A 19,133-nucleotide genomic window follows, 5' to 3' on the forward strand; every position below is an offset into this window, starting at 1 on the left:
ATGTCATGGACAGGGAGCTCGTTAGGCACGGTGGTTGACCGACACAGTCGCACGACAACGTCGAGGCATGCTAGCTCTCTCAGTTAGCCACTGGCGCATCCGTCGCCTCCACCTCCTCCAGCGTTGGTTGTGCCGGCTTCGGCCGGCATTGGCGCATCGCAAACGACGTGCCATCTGCACGAGGAGGATGCCCACACCGTCCTCGGCAACCTTGGTCCCGCACAAGGCCGAGGAGCTGCCATCGAGGGTGGCCAAAACTATACGGCGCTTTGTGAGGGCGTCAGCGCATGCGGGAAAAGAGGGAAGACGAGAGAGAGGGCGTGGAGAGGTGAGGATGAAATGTGGTGAGAGTCGTTGACACGTGGGTTGCACCTGCTAACTCAGCAAGTCAACCACAATCAACCTGCCTATATCAACAGACCGCTTCCTAAACCACTAAGGAGATAGTTTGCACCAGTTTTCAAAAATAGGGGTGGTGTTATACCAGGTTTTGTAGTGGAATAACTTCACCCGAGGTCCCTCAACTTTACGTCGAGTCTGTTTAAGATCCCTAATCCTCAATACCAGAAATGTCTACCTCTCAAATATTTAAAACCATGCAAAATAGGTTCTATGGCAGTATATAGGGGTGGCAATCTAAGCCCACATATTTTTCTTTTTTCTCTATTCTATTATCTTTCTTCTCTTCTCTTTCAGCGAGCCTGGCTGCCTAGGGAGAGCAGCGGGCAGAGAGCATGGCGGCGGCTGGGGCGCATCGGGCACCTCGTAACACCGCGGTTGTTCTTCTGATGGCCTCCGTTGGTGAAGCGGGGCTTATCGCCGTCACCACCATCGGAGTTAATACCGAGGGAGAAGGAGGGCGCGTTGGGAGCCTCGTAACTTCATCATTGCTCCTCCCGGCGGCGCTCCTCATCGTCGTCATTGTCCGAGTCGATGCCGAGAGAGAAGGATGGCGCATCAAGAGCCTCATAACGCTTATGTTCCTCCCCTCCATTGCCGCCGTCGGTGAGGTGGGATTTGTCACCGTCGCCCTCGAAATCGATTTCAAGAGAGAAGGATGAAGTCCATCCGCCATTGACGACGAGGGAGGCATTTGGTGGAGAACTGAGTAGGCCGGCAAAGGGGGGATCGGTGGTCGACGGAGCAAAGCGGCGGAGGCCGGAGTAGGCCGAGAGAGGGGAGACGAAGGCAGGCGACGTCGGCAAAGGGGGCGGAGCGGAGTGGCTGCGGCCGAAGTAGGCCCTGGCCCTCCCCTCCTTCCTCGTCTCAAGCTCCAACTTTAGCTTCTCAAGCAGTAGCCGCCGCACGCTTCTCAAGCTCCACCTCCACGAGCTCCGGCCCTTGATCTCCTCCACCAACGGTGGTGCCTCCGCCACACTCCGCGACTGACCCTGCTCTGCCCACCGCTAACCCCGCACCGAGTCGAGCGTGCAGCATGCGAACGGCGGCAGCGGCGCCTGATGCAACCTCCCCCTCCCTCCCCCGCCGGCCGCTTCCTCCCTCTCCCAGCCGCTTCTCCCACCGGCCATCTGCCCCACTCCCAAGCTTGGGAAGAAAAAAGAAAGGAAGAAGATGATGCTGACACATGGGCCCACATTTTTCCTTCTCACTTACAGATGGACCTCACATATTTATTATTTTATTTTTTGATAACTAGGATGTTACATCAACAAAACCAAATATCTATACTGTCTCGGGACTTTTTTTTTTGGACGGTTTTACATAGTTTAGGGGTACACATTTCTAATATTACGATTAGGGGAGCCTAGACAGATTCTGCGTACAATTGAGGGACGTCAGGTGAACTTATTCATTTTGCAGTTGAGGGAGACTATTCAGTAAGGAGCAAAAGAGGACGGGAAGTAAAGTAGACTTATTCCTTTCTTGTAGCTATGAATTTTCATGTTTTCAACTAACCAGTCCAAAGTTCTAAGCATTCAGAGGGCTAATCCATTTAGTGGACCTGCAGATAATATTTTTTTCTACTGAAAAATTTACATGCGTAAATATTTGTATAAAATTTAAGCTTTGCATGACACCAGACTGAATTCTAGCCATTCAAAGTATAGAGTAGTAGACTCACTCGAGAGCCAACTGTTATCTACCTGGTGAAAGACCTGCAGCAAGCAACACTAAGGTTGCCCCACGTAGTTCCAATTTGCAAAGGGCTTGCAAAATGATATTTTGAATCAAATCCACAAAGAGGCCTGGAATGTCAAATAATATTGAACAGGAATAAATTAAAATTTCTAAATTTAAATACTACAGCTTCAACAGCCCAAGTATTCTGCTGCCTTTTGGAAGCTAGCTTCTGGGCTGAAATTGTAAGCTGGCGATAGCAGTCACAAGAAGCAGCTTTCTTTACGGTAATAATCACAAAGAATACGGTAATGAACAAGATTCACAGTTTCACATAATGATTGTTACAGCTAACCTGAGGTGTATTCCTCATATATCTACCTATCGAAAACTTTTCAGGAGATGGGACGAAGGAATAGGGGAGCTCAAAGATCTTCCCAGACTGCTGCCAGCTTTTTTATCTGATGATCTTATAGGTGTGGCACATTCGTTGAAATCCAGGATTTTCCCCTCGGTCTGCAAAATATGCATTCATATTATGATCATTGCTAATAATACAGTTAAACACTGGCAGTCTGGAATGGGTAATGATGTTAATTTATGCTCAACGTGGATGCAAATCTATCAAAACCATTTACAGTTGATGGATTACAGAAAAACAACTGCCACCGTTTTGGAACTCACAAACCAAGATTTGCCAGACAGCATGAGCTACATAGCTAAATAATATTAACGCAAGAGGAACTACTAAAATAACAAACAATAAAACCAGGGTCCTCCTTTTGTTACAACGCAAGACCTTTTGTTTCAACAACACGGGAATATGAAAATAAGCAGTTCAATACGCACCTTGATTTTTGCTTGCAATTTGGTTGTTGCTCCTGGTTCCTTCTTGGCATCTGGATTCTCCAGGTTTTCCTTATCAGAATTTATGTTCTCAGATTGGCCACCACTTGCCAGCACCTCACGGGCTTCTGCCAAAGCAGCAGCAGTCTGCACATTTATCTGCTTCACCAATCCTAGCGCATCGTAACTTCCATTAGCTGGGCTGACGAAGTATGAACCCTGGGAGGAACATATGGCCACAAGAAGTTCAGCAGAGTAAACAGCAAGCAATATCCCCAGTGCGTGACAACATCAGTAATTAATGAAAAAAAATACTCTCAGGCACGACTCAATAATAAGAAATATATTTCCATCCGCTTAGATTTAGCCATAGTCCACCAAGTTATATTCTTGTTCCAAACACTTGAGCTCTGCATTTCAAATATATAAATTTTACAAAGTGCTAAATGTACCTGAAATTGCATATCTACAAACCAAGGGGACTTCCATGCTGAAGGAGATTCTAGTCCTCTTTTGATGCCTGGGGTATCAGCCAATCTAACAATAGCAAGGCTTTAGAATTCAGAATTACATATTAAAAGGAACAAGGATCAAGTAATCTCTTCACACTTCAGTAGTTGGAGACAAGCGGGGTTTAATTCCCTATTGTAGTATCTTAAATGTATTCGTCAGTAGGATTCAAGTGTTCTTCAACATTCTGGATGAAATAGCATGTGCTAATCCCAGTAAGATGGTGGCTAAAAGGCTTATGATAATACATTAGATAATAAAATGTTTTTCAGTTTCTGACTAATGATGAAGCTCTTGAATGGATATTTCAGTTACATAGATAAGAATGGGTAGTAACTTAATTTTGTACTGGATTAAGTATCTAAATAGAGACATGAGGTTGAACATGAAAACCAGCTAATCACAGTTTAGGTCTTCAGAAGCATGCCGGACTACAAATTCAATAGGTTGATGCTTGCAATAGCAAGAAAAGGAGGAAATGATCATTCACTAGAGATCAGTTGCCATAAAACTTAACGACTTAATATTCATGTAACCTGAGAAGATTACTATACAAAAGAATCTGCTGTAAAACAACAAAGGAACATGTGAAATTAGTGGTCTTACATGTTCACATATTCATAATCCACATTTATGTATGCTGAAGATTTCTCCACAATAAGTTCCGCAGGCTTTTTAGCAGACACTCCCTCCTTACAGACTGACAAAGATTCCATATTTGTGTTTTGCTTCTGTTTCATGGTGTTTTTACCATAATCTGGGGAAACAAGATCATCACCGTTGTGCTCAATAAGAATACCTGCAGGTTGCTGCATCAAACAACATATAGGTAAGAACAAGATCATTGGAAAAATTCATTTTCCATTTTGATCCAGTCTCCCAGCCCCCATATTTCATAGATGCTAACATGTTAAAGACTAAAGAGCACCTGCTACACTCAGGGCATTAACTTGATTATTTGAAGATGCATAAGGCCACTTCCAGTGGGAGTTTCATTTAAATAGGGCTCCATGTCAACAATTTAGATGATGTGGGCATGTGGCAAAGAATTAATAAAGTGAGATGAAATGAGTGTCATCTAGATGAAACTGTCTACATCATTTCCAATACAGCTTGTCTCTTGCATGTATTGCCTATGAAACAGCAAAAATGAAACAATGCATTGTAAGAGATATTTCAATCATCCATTAAATACCTTGTTGCTTATGTGGCACCCACTGGGACTGGCCTAATGCTAAATTTAATTGTGTTACTGGACCCACTCTGATTGGTTCACCTCACAAACTATACAGGTGCTACCTTTTATCCTCAACGAAATATGATACACATACTAACTGGCTAAATATCATCAAAAACTGGAAGTACTTACTAAATTGCCTGGCAGATCATCATAAGTAGTAGTTATATTTGTTGCAGTACGCCGTTCCCCCCTTGCCTGCTCGTCAATGTGTTTGTAATTTCCTGCACTCTGTCCATCTTTTGCCTGTTCAATTGTGTTGTCCAAATTTTCCTTGTTCTCATCAGAGAACTCAAGTTTCTTTTCCAGAGGTTTAGAAGAAGCAGATCGCTCAATACGCAAAATTGATTTAGTTATAACAGCATCATCTTTAGTGGCATTAATAAAACATGTTTGAATGCCGATGGAGGATGTGTCTGATACCCCACAATCCTTTTCAGTCCCAGATTTCTTCTCGATTCTTTTATCCGGAATAGGAGACACGAGGTCTCTGTGACGTTTCTTTAGTATTGATGGTGTGCATATGAAGCTTTTGGCAGCACTCTTCAGCAAAATGTCAGGGCTTTCATCATGTGTAGGGGAGCCCCACAATCTCATTGGAGTGCAGACATTCATGGTCGACCGCATTAACTGCCGAATACCAAGGGGACTATACTCTTGGAGATCACCAGAAGTTACAAGGTCGCAACTGACAAATGGAACATCCATGCTTGGAAAACGAGGAGGTTCATAGAATAGGGCTCCCTCATCCTGCTTTTCATCTGCTGTAGCACTCAGTGTAACCGATGGTTCTTTCTCTATACTGGCTTCAGGTTCTTCCGCATTAGTAACATGTTGGTCCGCACATTCAGGTATCCTTTCCATCATTGAAGGAATATCACTGCCATTACTACTACCAGGGTTAGCAGACATTTCAGCATCACCTGAAGAACTGGAAGATTGTGTGACCATTTCTGCCTGAGAAACTGTCATTTCTTTTGGTTCTGATCTATTATCAGAAGGTACATCAGTCATAACATTTGAACAGATAAGAGATGGTGGTACTGACATCTGTGGACTCTGTCCATAAGTAGCCTCCATCACACTGGAAGAATTTGATGTCTGTAATAGGTAGGGTGGTGCTAAAAATTCATTATCTGCTTGAGAGGAATATACATCCGATTGATGATTTGATCTTGAAAAAGAATCAGTTTCAACTGCATCAGGTCCAGAAAGAAGGCTTTGCAAGGAAATATCCTGCCAAAGTTCAGATTTCAGACAATTAGGACTATTGAAGTCAGCCTCCGACATAAAATGTAGTTTTTGCTCAGCTCCAGAATCACTTGGTAACATAGAGAGAGGCATCTCCATTGCTACATCATATGGTTCCAATGACCTTTCATGATTTTCTATACTACAGATAGTTGGGTTGTCTGCAAAACTAGAATTACTTGGCACTTCATCCATACTCATATGCAAATTCAATCCTTGAGCAAACTCCTCTTGCAAGTGTTGATCTGGATCGAAGTTAGAGGAAGAAACGTGGTAGTGCACCTCAGGTATAGCAGTTGCAACAGCCCCCACAGAAGTATAGCATGCTTCGTGACCCACAGAAGATTGAGAATCATGCGCTTCATTATTGTCAACATTCGCATTTACTTGCAAATCACAGCCCAATGCCACATTAGCATTGTGCACTTGGGAGCAAGAAACCTTGGCAAGTGATGATTGACTACACACTGATGAATTTTCAACCTCTCGAACAGCATAGCTACCACTGTCTTCGCTGTTTTGTTGGGTCAACGCAGGTGAGGAATTACAGTGTGCAGAGTATTCATTTAGAGGGAGACACGAGACTTGGGTAAGTAAACCTGATGACATGTATGAGTCGACTTTCTTCTTTACTGAACTGTTCCAGTGATTTTTAATTGCATTGTCCGTCCTGATAAGGGAAATAGAATGTTACAGGTTCAATCATTTCAGTAGTCCAAAAAGGGCATATTTTTATAATAACAAGCGTTAATTGAGCAGAAGTACATATAGATCATTGTGCATTAGGTCATAAACATTTAGAGAAGACAAGAATGTTAAACATCAATAGATGTGTCAAAATGGCAGTAAAACATAAATTTCACATCTATTTTCACTTCATAGAAGATAACAGATTGATTTTAAATTTCGCTTGCTGAAAATAAAGGAACGATATTGCAGTTAAGCAGTGGCATCTCTATTTCACATTCGGTGGAAGTATGGACCCGCGTCCTCATTCTATTCTCCCAAAGCAAAAACGATTTAAGTTTCTTTTTTAGGTTACCATCTTCCCTAAATTTATACAACACCATAGATTCCAAATGATGTCTGAAAGGAAGGTGGAAAGAATGCTGAGCTAAACAGTTTGGGAACTTACCACAGAAAAAAAATAGAATTTGGAACAAAAATTAGAGGAAAGATTTCCCCCATAATAGCAGTCATCATGACAATATCAGATCAAAACTAGAGGTCTGCAAACAGCTCTTAGGTTAAAAATAAAAATCATTACCTTCCTGGTAAAAATTTTGTCAGCTCAGCCCATTTATTTCCATACATTCGATGAGCATGTATGAGGGTAATTTCCTCTTCTTGTGTCCATGCCTCCTTGTTTATGCCAGGGTTAAGATGGTTGTGCCACCTAAATGCAGATTAGATAGTCCATCTTTAAGACGTAGAATCCACAGTAATGATACTCGATTAAAAATAATGGCATGCACATTAAGAAATAAATTAGCATAGTTTACAAAATACTGCATTGTGAAAATAAATCTTATTAACAATCTAACACATGTTTTGGTAGACATCATTGTACAACATATATGGTCTATGCGAAAACAATGTCCAAAGAAAACCTGCATTCACCAGCAGAACAACGGGCTAGAAGAAATCAGTTGTTGCTAGCACAAAGAAGTTGCTCTGTTGAGCCCCACAAAACTTCTTGTTATATCATTTTTCTTCAGTGCAAGCTAGATGAAATAAAATAAAATGAATAAGTAATTTTCATAGCATTACCGTTCCCGACATTGCTTTCCTATACGTCCAGGCAAAGCTTGAGCAATGGTTGACCATTTCTTTGGTCCAAGTTTGTTTACCATCTGAACAATGATGTCATCTTCCTGAAAAAGGGAACAAGTCATTGTGAGCGTATTATGACTAATCAATACTATCTAAGAAATGAAAATAAATGGAATAGCATCCTACTTCTTTGGACCATGGCCCTTTGACCAATTCAGGGTTTAGAACCTTTTGCCACCTGTGCAAGCATTGTACATCGGTTCTATCCGGAAAACATTCCGCTGGAAAATTAGAAGGACCTCTGTCAAAGCTTGGATTTTTAACGATATACAAGAATCTCATCAACAGAGTAGGAAAAACAATGCCAGAAGAGCATGACTTGAGTGTAAGTTAATGAAACAGCACAATGCTTTCCTGCACACGAGTTCACATAACATCGAAGAAAAAATATAAAATATGCTGCATGGTTTATGATATCCTACTGCACTAAACAATTGTAGGACAAAAGAGGCTTGAGAACAATATGGTAAAAATGAATTGTAAACCCTGGATAGTGGATAATATTGTGAAATAATATATTGTTCCTGTTACAACCTGACATGCATTGCCATACAACAGTATGTAATCAAAGAGCAAATGTGACCAAAAGAAAAACCAAAGGGAAGCAGACATGCATAATACTCCCTCTATTTCAGGTTATAAGATGTTTTGACTTTGGTCAAAGTCAAACTACTCTAAATTTGACTAACTCTATAGAAAAATGTAGTAATATTTACAACGCTAGCATAGTTTCATTAAATCTATAATTGAATAAATTTTCATAATACATTGGTCTTGGGTTAAAAATATTACTACTTTTTTCTATAAAATTAGTCAAACTTAAAATAGTTTGACTTTGACCAAAGTCAAAATGTCTTATAACCTGAAACGGAGGGAGTAGGCTATAAAATGTAGAGTAATGTAGATACCAAAGGACACATTTTTGAAGGTGCTTTCCTATGTTATTTCCTCTCTCAAAAAAATAGTGAAATGGGTGGGGATTGGATTTTAGAAGGCTGTTTCGTTTATATGTTCCATCATAAAAAAATAACTATATTGAAGATCAAGAAAAAGAAAAGTATGACAGCTAAAGGATATTGTAGAAATGCAATGATAAAGAGTAAGGACTCACCGGGCAAGAGTAAGGACTAAGGTAAAGAGTAGGACTAAGCAAATAGAAAAATAGAATCATTGCATGACTTTCCACATATAAGCATCAATCCAAAGAACGTACCTATTTTTTTCCAATTCTTCCCTTTATATGTCTGAACAGCTCTGGACAATATGGCATCCTACATTTGAATAGCACATAAGTGCAACGTTAAACAGTGTAAGTAGATAATAAGCACAAAAAAATATATGCATCTAAGAAATTTGAAATTTTGCATTGTGTGGATGATAATATGGATCTTGGCTCACATTTCATTGAGACATACAAAATAGAACCAAAATGCTGCTGTTACAATTTTGTACAAAGCATGGAACTAGAACAGAATTGCACATGACTATATGACAGAAACAGAACAAAGAAGGTAATCCCAAGGTAGAAAAGTGAAGTTTATGATTCGCCTCAGAATACATGCATTTGTTGACTTTTAAAGAGTTAAAGTTGCCCATGGCTCCCTTGGATGCTAGAGAAATTAGTAAATTATCAGATTCAACTTTGTTTGTAGGAGGAATAAAACACCAAATGAAGTGAAATATTTTTTTCATATTAAACAAGTCCAGTCTTTACCAGTAAACACATTAGATGTTTCACAGTTACATAAAACAAGATTTTTCAATCATCATTTAATTATGTGTACATGAAAGGACTCTTCATCAACAGAAACACAAGCTGACATTCACATGTTATACCTCTTCAGGGGTCCAATTTCCTTTCGTGGAACGCCGTGTTGGACCAGTGGTCCTCCTAAAGTTACAAGGACAAAGAAGCATAATAAAATTTAGTAGAATATACATTAGCATGGTTAGAAGAGCTTAGAATTTTACCCACTGAGCGGCCGGCGCCTTTGTGGTTCATTGCTGATTTCACCTTCTTGGGGAGCTGATGAAGGTCCAGAAGCTTCTCCACCCTTCTCTGGAGCCTTTCCGTTGTCGCTTGTCATCATGACTGAAGACATTCAATCCTCACTTTGCAATAGAAACCTCTAAGGGATATAAAAATCATTATACGGTCAAGCCTGAGTAAGGCCTTCAGGGAGTTGCTTCAAGGAATAAGCGATCATAGGCTGCAATAGAAATGGAGGAATGAAGTTCTTGTCACAAGATGTAACAATAGAAGTGTTCAGGAATGCATAGAGGGCATTGACTACACTCATAAGGACATTAATTTACTCATTTAAAAGGAATGGGGAGTAGAACTCATGTCACTTTGGCTTTCTTAAAAAGATGGATTTTATAATCTTCTATCAAAAAGAAGGAACAGAGGTGATAGTGTATCTACACCAGTACACCATCCCTTCACTGTACATCTTTCGTAAAAACTAAAAATTGCATCATTCACACAGATGTATCATGTATATGGAGGCAATCGATTGATATCCAGCCAAGCGTACAACTTATAGATTGGGAAAAAAAATAGTCCATCTTTGCTTTTCTAAAACTATTCTGCAGGATCAATTAACCAGCAAAACTATTTGATGGCTCATTCTACCCTCCGAGCTACCAAAGAAGCTAATTTCACACCCTGATGGTTTGTGTGTGGGTGTGTGTGGGTGATATGCACTGCCATATGGACCTCTAATGCTTGCATTGTCTGAATTTCAGCTTTATTTAGTACCAAAGAGAGTTTGATTTTTGCCATGGAATTTACCGAACAAAAATGTATAATATACAGATCTCACTGAGACAAATTCATCACACATACAAAAGCACCTCCTCCTCCTCCTCCTCCTCCTCCTCCAGCTCCAAATTCGAAGCGGACATCCCAAACAACAATCAAGCAAGCAAGCAGATATACATACCAATCGCCCTGGCGACGGCGACCCTGGCCGCCCTGGTCCCGCGGAGCGCCGTCCCCAGCCGCACGATTCCTGGATGCTGGATCTGCGGGTGGGAGCCCGACGGCCACGGCGGCGGCGCGATTTGCGGCGCACCGACCACCGGCCCACGGCGGCGGCGGCGGCGGCTCCAACTGAGAGATTCGGCGCGGCAGAAGTGGAGGCGGCGGGGGGTGCGAGATCGGGGGCGAGACGAGGTGGGGGATCCGATCTGCGGGCGGAGCAAATCGCCTCCTCCTAACCCTAGCTCTTGCTCTTCCTCTTCGTCTTCGTCTCGCCTCGTCTGCGATTTCAAATTTCAGAGCGTGGGAGAAATGAAGCGGATGGGATATTTGACAACTTTGTTTTTTCTTCTCTTTTTTAAGTTTTGGGTTTTGGGTTCGGGGTGGTTTCTGCAAAATGGACGGGAAGGAGGCGCGGAGAGGGATTCCGGTACGAAATGGACGGTGGGGAGATGGCTTCGCGTGAGATCGGGCGGATCTGGGCCGTCGCTTCATTCGCAGAGCTCGTGGAGTCGTTGACATTCGAATATTGCCGTAGCGGGAGTATCCAAAGCAAGGGATGCTTGGCTGTGTTCGTTAAGAGAAGGGAACAAATATCCCGTGCACAGAAAACAGAGCGGTTTATTACTACGTGATTAATTAAGTATTAGCTATTTTTAAAAAAAAATGATCAATATGATTTTTTAAAGAAACTTTCGTATAGAAATTTTTTATAAAATACGTACCGTTTAGCAATTTAAAAAACATGCGCGTGGAACACGAAGGATAGGAGTTGAGAACACAGGCCGCCGAACACAGCCAGTTGCTTACCTCCAATGGCCATTGTCGACCATGAAAATTTGCTCTCACAAAACATGAGAGGCTATTCCCTCGATAAAAACAAGAGGGGTAAGTTGAAAAAATTATTAAGCGGATTATTGTTACGGTCATTTGGTTCATTATAAAGATAAATTAAATATTTAAAAAAATACTAGCTAAATACCCGTAGTTTGCTACTGGAAAGTTGAGTTATACATGTGGTAAACTTATGTTTGGAACAAGTTAATTATAAGGTTTTTAAGAACAATTTCATTCCCAGTTCTCTATAGAGGTCTTTACATGATAAACTTAAATCATAGAGATGAAATAAGATATTAAAAATTTGTAAAAGGATATGTTTTTACAACATTAAAGTACGTACAGTAGTTGGTAAGAAAATAGAGTTGGTGATTGGCAGATTTATTGCCACCATCATTTTTTTATAAAAAAAAGAGTATAGAAACTTAATAATTAGCTTAAAACAAGTCTAAGCAGTATAACCAAAGAAAGTCTTGAGAAAATACCTTTTTAATCATGGAGCAAATAATTTGTTAGACATAAAAAGATAACATAATCAACTGGAACGATTACACTGAAAACAACAGAACTTTGGAGCATTTGTGAGGAAAAAAAATCTAAGCCAGGATGGAATGCTTGTCATATTTTTATATCCTTTTGGTGCCGGGATCAGTTGACTCATGAAGTGATGCAAGCTTTGAAGATGCTATCAAGCTGGAATGAAGCTACAATTGTTCATACCAAAAGTAAAAGATTTTTCCATCAATAAAGCACATGAACAGGGCTTATAATAGGGTGGATTCGATTATTTTCTTAAGCAATGTTACCCGGACTAGGCCTCTTTCCACGTTGGGTTGATCTCATCCAGGGTTTTCAATTTCGATTTGCACAGAAATTTTGGAATTTCGGTGCAACTAACACTTTTGGGAATTTTTGAACTTTTTTACCCAAAATCATTTGAAAATTTAATAAATTTTGACCAATATTCAAAAAAGTTTGCAGAAAACCAAAAATCTTGTGCAACATTTTTAGTTGCTAGAGGGGAGCGAAATTTCCAACTGAAATTGAAAACCCTGATTTTATCATGAAGCATGTCATTCAAATTTTTAGATTAAATGCACTAGGCCCAATTTAATCCTAATAAATTCCAAAAGCCAACAATTAATGTTAAAGTAATCTCAACATAAAGTGTTAGTTGCACCGAAATTTTGGAATGTGTTGCTATTGGAGAGCGCTTGTTGAGCGGTTAAGGTGGTGGTGGCTTGGTGGGAATGCCACCCGCGCGTCGAGCCGGCCAGGGCGTGGTAGTTGTTGCACGCGCTCTCTCTCTCTCTCTCTCATTATGTTTTGCAATGGACACGAATTGAATCGGCACTGTTACTTCTGTAATGGAAGAACGAATCAATCCCAATTTAATTATCGGATTGATTCCGTTATTACTCCAGTAACAGGGATTGATTCCTCTCCCTCTCGCGCACTATATAATCCCACCACCGGGACAGACAGAGGATGCACTTCTCTGCTCTCCTCTTCTTCTCTCCCGCACTGATTCTCCTCGGCACATCCTGATTCTTCTGTTCATGTGCTAAGATTCTGCTTCCCCAGTAACAAACACTTGTGCGCATGAGTGATTGGATGAGCAGGCCTTCGAAACTCCGTCCGCTTAAGTACATGCACGGGTAGGCGGCAATCAAGTTTTTGGGAGCGCGACTGCTCTGCATCGGTTCTCCACGGTATTGTCTTCTTCCTCTACATCGACTCCCTACTCTGCTTCGTCTACTTCCACTACTTCAACATATCTATTGGTGGAGGCGCTGGTGGAGGTGGCGGCAAGGACACTGGAGGAGGTGAGAACGTCAACATCAACGGAGGCAACAACACCAATAATGCCTCATCTAGTACCAAAGCGTTCTCCGGGTATGTTTCCTTCTTCACTATAGCGTTAAAACATGTTTCTCGATGATGCTTTTCTAGTTATTAGCATGTACATGTTTAGCACTTTTAGTAGATCAATTCCTATTACACATGTCATGTTTATTATCTTATTTTTCTGGATTAAAATATGTTGAATTATGACCAAATTTTCAACAACGGCCATATTTCTTTTTAGAAAATGGATTAAAACCGGCCTCTACATCCAAAACACATGTATACGGTCATGAAACATATAAACCCAAACTCGTCACAATAAGGTTTCAACAAAGTACCATAGACAACACCCAACAAAAGAGACAACAAGACTATGCTTCCAATCTCCTTCTAAAGTCCCACCCCAAACCTTTGCATAAATCTCTCTGACCCTTGCTTCCAACATTTTTCAGCACTCCTTTTCAACTGGTGACCATCCTTTTCTTTAAGCAACGATCACCACTAGCGTGCCCAGTATGTCTTCTTGAAGATCACCTGTAAAAATAAATTAGTTTTGGAGCCATTAAAGACCACACTATTTCTAGTTAACCATTCTGCCCAACATAAAACCGCAACGTCCACAAAAATTTGGTATTCTAGCCTAGTTGTACATCATCTTGCCAACTACCAAAAAGATTAACAACAATAGCAAGCAATTGATCAATCCCACAGGCTATAAGGACAATATTCCATACACATTTTACCAAACGATAATAAAAAAAATAGAGGTGTTGTATTATTTCATTAGAATTACAAAAGCAATATTTAATGCTACCCTTCTACTTTCTTTTTGCTAGATTATGTTTGGTCAAAATGACCCTCTCTTTAGGTACCAATGGAAGATCTTGATTTTCAACAAAATTCTAAGCTTCCAAATGAACTATATGTCATTGTAGTCACATATAATAAAGGTGAATGGAGAATTGGCAGAGTCTATGATCCCCTCTAGATGTTTAATGCAGGGAGATCCTCTCTTTCCATACCTATTCTTGATATATGCATATGGTTTTTATCCTTGCTAATTGTTGGTGAAAAGGGAGGGTACAATACACCAAGTTGTTTGTTTGCAACCTTAAGTCACACATCTGCTATGTTGACTTATTTTGCTGAAGTTGAATGCACATAATTTAGAACATATCCTTGAGGTGTATGAGAAATGTTCAGGCCAAGCAATAAACAAGGAAACACAGCCATTATGTTCAGCAAGAACTTAAGTCAGACCGGTAAATCTCAAGTAATGGTACTATAATGCTAATGCTAGATCTGATAAGTACTTGGGACTTCCACTATACACTTATCAATAAAGAAAACGAGAACCTTTGCTTATATCAAAGAAAGAATTTAGCAAAGCGTAAAGGGGTGGAAAAAGGAGATGCATGCCACCAAAGGAGGGGAAGGAGATAAGGATTAAAGCTATAACATTTTACCAACTGAGGGAAATGTCTATCTTGCACTACATGTGATGTGTAGGCAAAAGTGACATCTTCTAACCAAACGGTAGTGTGAAGAAATTAATATCATGATTAGACGATATTGAAGGAGCTAGAAAATAAATAGAACAAGATGCACTAGGTGTCATGGGGCTGGGCAGAATGAGGAAACAGATGAGTGTGAGATGGTTTGTACGGCTTCAACCTCAGCATGCTTGCCAGACAAGGTTGGAAATTACTGCAGCAACCAGATTCACTATGTGCTAATGCCAAGAATTTTATTCAGTGCTGGAGGCTAGACAAGTGTGAGGTATGTCTTATTCATGGAGGAGCATTCGTAAAGAAAAGTGTTAAAGCAAGAGATTATTTGGATGATCAGGAATGTAAAAACACTTTGAATTTGGAAAGATCCATGGTTACTAGTAGGTATCACTAGGAGGCCGACATCAGCCCAAGGCAACCACTAGGTAGGCGGTAGGCACCGGTGCTGGTAGCAACAAGCACGTGAGAGAGGTGCTACTGAACTCCTATTGCCTAATCCACTTTACACGTGAGGTAGTTAGTACAAGTGAAACACAAGTCGGGGCTAAACAAAACAAAGATAGGGTTGGTAGGCACGGGAAAAAAAACATTGAAGCCAACAACACCTACGTAGCTAGTTTCATGCCTTATCGCTTAGCGTTGCTGTCGAAAAATATGATCCAAAATCGAGAAAAGAACAAGTATCCATCCAAGTTTTCTTACTAATTAAAATGAACTTCCATTTATCTTGAATCTAATTATACTTTTTATCCAACACATTTTTTCAACAAAATAATAATATATTCATGAGGATATGACAACGTAGATAGGGGAAAGTCATTAGTAGAGCATGTTTTCTTAAGCTTGTTTTCCCATAAGGTATTGAGAGTTTTGCTGAATAGAGTGATAGTCCAAAGTGAAAAGCTAGTCTTGCTTGTTCGCCAAGGCTATCTTCTTTCCTTTTGGATCACCCTTCTACACTTTGAGCCATGGTTAGTGAAGGACTAGAAAAGCTTAATAGTTATGTAAAGAGTTGGTTGCTCTCACTACGAGAGGAATACTATTATCCATATCATTGAATCACTACATATAGCACCCCAATTACACTTTCATCCCTGCTTCATGTAGAATGGTCAACCTGAAGGTGCTATGGTTGGAGCGAACTAGGCAAATTTGGTCGTCAACAATAAGTTGGCCCAAAAATATCTAAACTTTCCATGTGGGACTATTCCTACCAAACAAACACTTGGGTCTAATGAGCCTAAATCGAAACCATAACATGCTTACATGCACACAAGTCAAACCAAACTAGGAACATGCTAGGGTATTGAAAGCTCGTAGATGTCGCCTAAGGAGGGGGTGAATAGGTGTTCCTAAAAATTCCTACAATGTAGCGGTCAAATTCAATTGACCGGAACTTTGTAATCTCCGACCAGTTCTCTCAGCGAAGCCTAGAGTGCTGGTCAGAACCTTCACTCCCTAGACTCGGAATTTCTGATCGGTTGTATACTTCTCTGAAGAGTAGCTCACAGCAAGTTCAAATCCATCAAGATGGAAGCCTAAAAAGAGGTATGGTATAGGCAATATATAAATTGATCATAGAAACTCCAACAAATGGATCGTGCAACACATAAGAGAGCAAGTAGAGCAAAGATAAGTGATTTTTACCCCAAGTTCAGATCACAAATACCCTACATCTCCATTGAGGAGCTCTTGAGAGCCCTGTTAACCCCTTGCCTCACCAAGCGACCAGAAGGTCAACTCAATTTTCACTCAAAGTTACCTCTTTTTCTTTTGGAGGCAAAGTCCATCCTCACAAACATGCCCAGGTCAATCCATAGCATGAGGAAGCTTGTAGGTGACTCCTGGCTATCTAAGAGGTCACCCTCCAAGAGTAACAAGCTCTAAAAAGCAGCTTGGTGTCAACCCCCCAAGTGCTCAAGATCCTCCTAATTCACTCACAAACACAAAACTCTCACAAACACCCTAGATCCACACTCAAATCACCATGGGAGCCCAATAACTAGGTGGAATCCTGAAACCCCAAAAGAAGTTAGGACACAGAAAACGGAAAGTGGAATTAATGACCAAAATGCACTGGAAGGGATGGCGGGGTTAAATACCCACATCCTTATGTCATGTAGCAAGTACTCACATATTCAAAGCTCGGAAGTTCCAATCAGGAAACTTGAAATCTCCGGCCAACACTTGGTGCATAAGCTGAAAACTGGAGCTGGAACTTCTAACCCAAGTGGCAAGAACTTTTGACCCACAACCAAACAACACCCAAACCTATGTAAGCGATGTGCAACCATGTCTCTCAACTAGACAAAGGATGGACATTTGAGCACTTGATTAGACATAAGCAACAATTTGGAACCCCCCTTGATAGCATGACTTTCCTAGACTCAAATTCAAAGTACAAGAAATTCTAAATAAACCTTTGAGTCCTCTCATCACTTTGCATCATGTTTGTGGAGGTCTCTATGCATCATCCTAAGCATCTTGGGATTAATCACTGCACAGTTCTCAATAAAATCAATAGTCCCATTATCATTTTTGTCATTAATCATCCAAAATACACAATGGGGGGGTGTTGACGCAAAATATGTCACAACACACAAAGGTATGAGAGATCTGTTTAGCTCTAGTGCAGGTCCTATCGATCAGGTTCAGAGTGTGCCAGTTAGTTTGATCTTGCAACTAACAAGATGAAAATAACAAGGTTAGGTCATAAGGCAGATCGCTCGATGGACCGATATGGCATCGTGAGCCCAGCCGATGCCGATGGAATTTCGGACCAACGACTATAACCAATGGAATCTGCAGATAAGGATATATTAAATGAAACATTCGTTGATTCTTAAATATAACATAATTGTTAATAACCTATTTTTATTAAAACCAATCTTGATAGATTAGAGTAAACTGAGACAGTATAAGGTTGAAGATAATAAACATAAAAACTAAGCAATTATATAACCTTCAATATTAGCCGATGCATCAAATTGATTATAACTTATCATTTACTTTTGTAAAGCTTTAAACTATCACTGACTAAGACTAAACAAAGTATAATCAACAACAATCTTCAATAATTAACCACAATCTTGATAGATCATACCAAATTGAGATAATATAAGATTGAAGATAATAAAAGTAGCAACTAGACAATTAAACTAAATCTTGTAACTTAGCTGATCTAATAGATTAATTGATGACAAGCAAATAACTGATCGGCGTTTGGTATAATGAATATAATCTATCGGATTGAACAAATTTATCTAGCAAATCAAGATCTAATAGATCGGACTTAACCGAGACAATATAAGGCTAATGATAAGCAATCTGATTGATACTATGCAAAGGAATTGATATATTAAATCTGACTAAGACAACAAAGCAATCAAAAAAAGAATCGATGTATTAGATAAGCAACGCAAGTAAAGACCTAATTAGTATATCGGACTCAACCGAGTAAGTACTAGCCGGGTCGATACAAGTGAAGTTGACAAAACTTACTTTCTTGCTAGGTATTGAAACCGATACAGCTCAAACTCGAAAACAAGAACTCGTCGGGAAACTAGGACGAGGGTGGCGATGCACCGAAAAGTGAATATTGAAATGTTGTTAGATCACAATGAACCCGGTTGTACATATTTATAACCTTGGACAGGAACAAGTCCGACTCAAACATGACCTAATCGGCTTAGGACTCTAACTAGAAAAAAATTAAATAAGTCCGACTCAGGTACGACATGATCAGCTTAGGAATCTATCCATATCAAACAAACCTTCCTTGATCCATGACCTGACACAAAAATAACTCTAAAACTAACCAAACTTGTCTGATACACTTCCCAAACGTGGCAACTATAATCACGATGTCAACTTTTCCCTTGACTCAGTCTCGACTAATGACAATTACCAAATTTTGCTGTTAAGAGAGGCTAGATGCACTTTCAGGTATTAGACCCCACGCCCTCCCCTTCACAGACTGTCGCCCTTGGTAGCTCACCACTACTCGGCATGTGAATGGTCACTATCTCCCCTCGATGCTACGCACACCCCTGTGTCGTGGGTTAAAATTCTAATAACAGTTGTAATACCCCGGTCTTCAATAATCGGGATTAGCCCAGCTTTACATGCTAAGCGGGGCAACATTCACATAGACCCACATCACTTTCATCCTCGCTTCGTGTAAAAGTGTTAACCTAGA

At 40.3% G+C, this 19,133-nt stretch overlaps 1 protein-coding gene across 1 annotated transcript; it reads right to left on the reverse strand.

Moving 5' to 3' along the window:
- Nucleotides 1-1,727: 1,727 nt before the first annotated feature.
- LOC127757693 (transcription factor MYB3R-4-like) lies at nt 1,728-11,050 on the reverse strand. The gene is made up of 12 exons (XM_052283259.1): nt 10,702-11,050; nt 9,728-9,966; nt 9,593-9,647; nt 8,970-9,027; nt 7,883-7,977; nt 7,694-7,797; nt 7,191-7,319; nt 4,805-6,593; nt 4,042-4,244; nt 3,378-3,462; nt 2,929-3,144; nt 1,728-2,595 (listed from the first exon to the last, which is right to left on the reverse strand). Exons 2-12 carry the CDS (start codon nt 9,856-9,858, stop codon nt 2,461-2,463), a joined length of 3,000 nt encoding a protein of 999 aa, XP_052139219.1. The 5' UTR covers nt 9,859-9,966; nt 10,702-11,050; the 3' UTR covers nt 1,728-2,460.
- Nucleotides 11,051-19,133: the final 8,083 nt, after the last annotated feature.

Source organism: Oryza glaberrima, chromosome 12 (genome assembly GCF_000147395.1).
Source record: "Oryza glaberrima chromosome 12, OglaRS2, whole genome shotgun sequence".
Taxonomy (NCBI): domain Eukaryota; kingdom Viridiplantae; phylum Streptophyta; class Magnoliopsida; order Poales; family Poaceae; genus Oryza; species Oryza glaberrima.

Coding starts and splice junctions, on each gene's coding strand:
- LOC127757693 (XM_052283259.1), bottom strand. CDS start 9,858: ATGTCTTCAGTCATGATGACAAGCGACAACGGAAAGGCTCCAGAGAAG. Junction 7,978..8,969: donor GAAGAATTGGAAAAAAATAG/GTACGTTCTTTG, acceptor CTAATTTTCCAG/CGGAATGTTTTCCGGATAGA. Junction 2,596..2,928: donor AATTGCAAGCAAAAATCAAG/GTGCGTATTGAA, acceptor CATATTTTGCAG/ACCGAGGGGAAAATCCTGGA.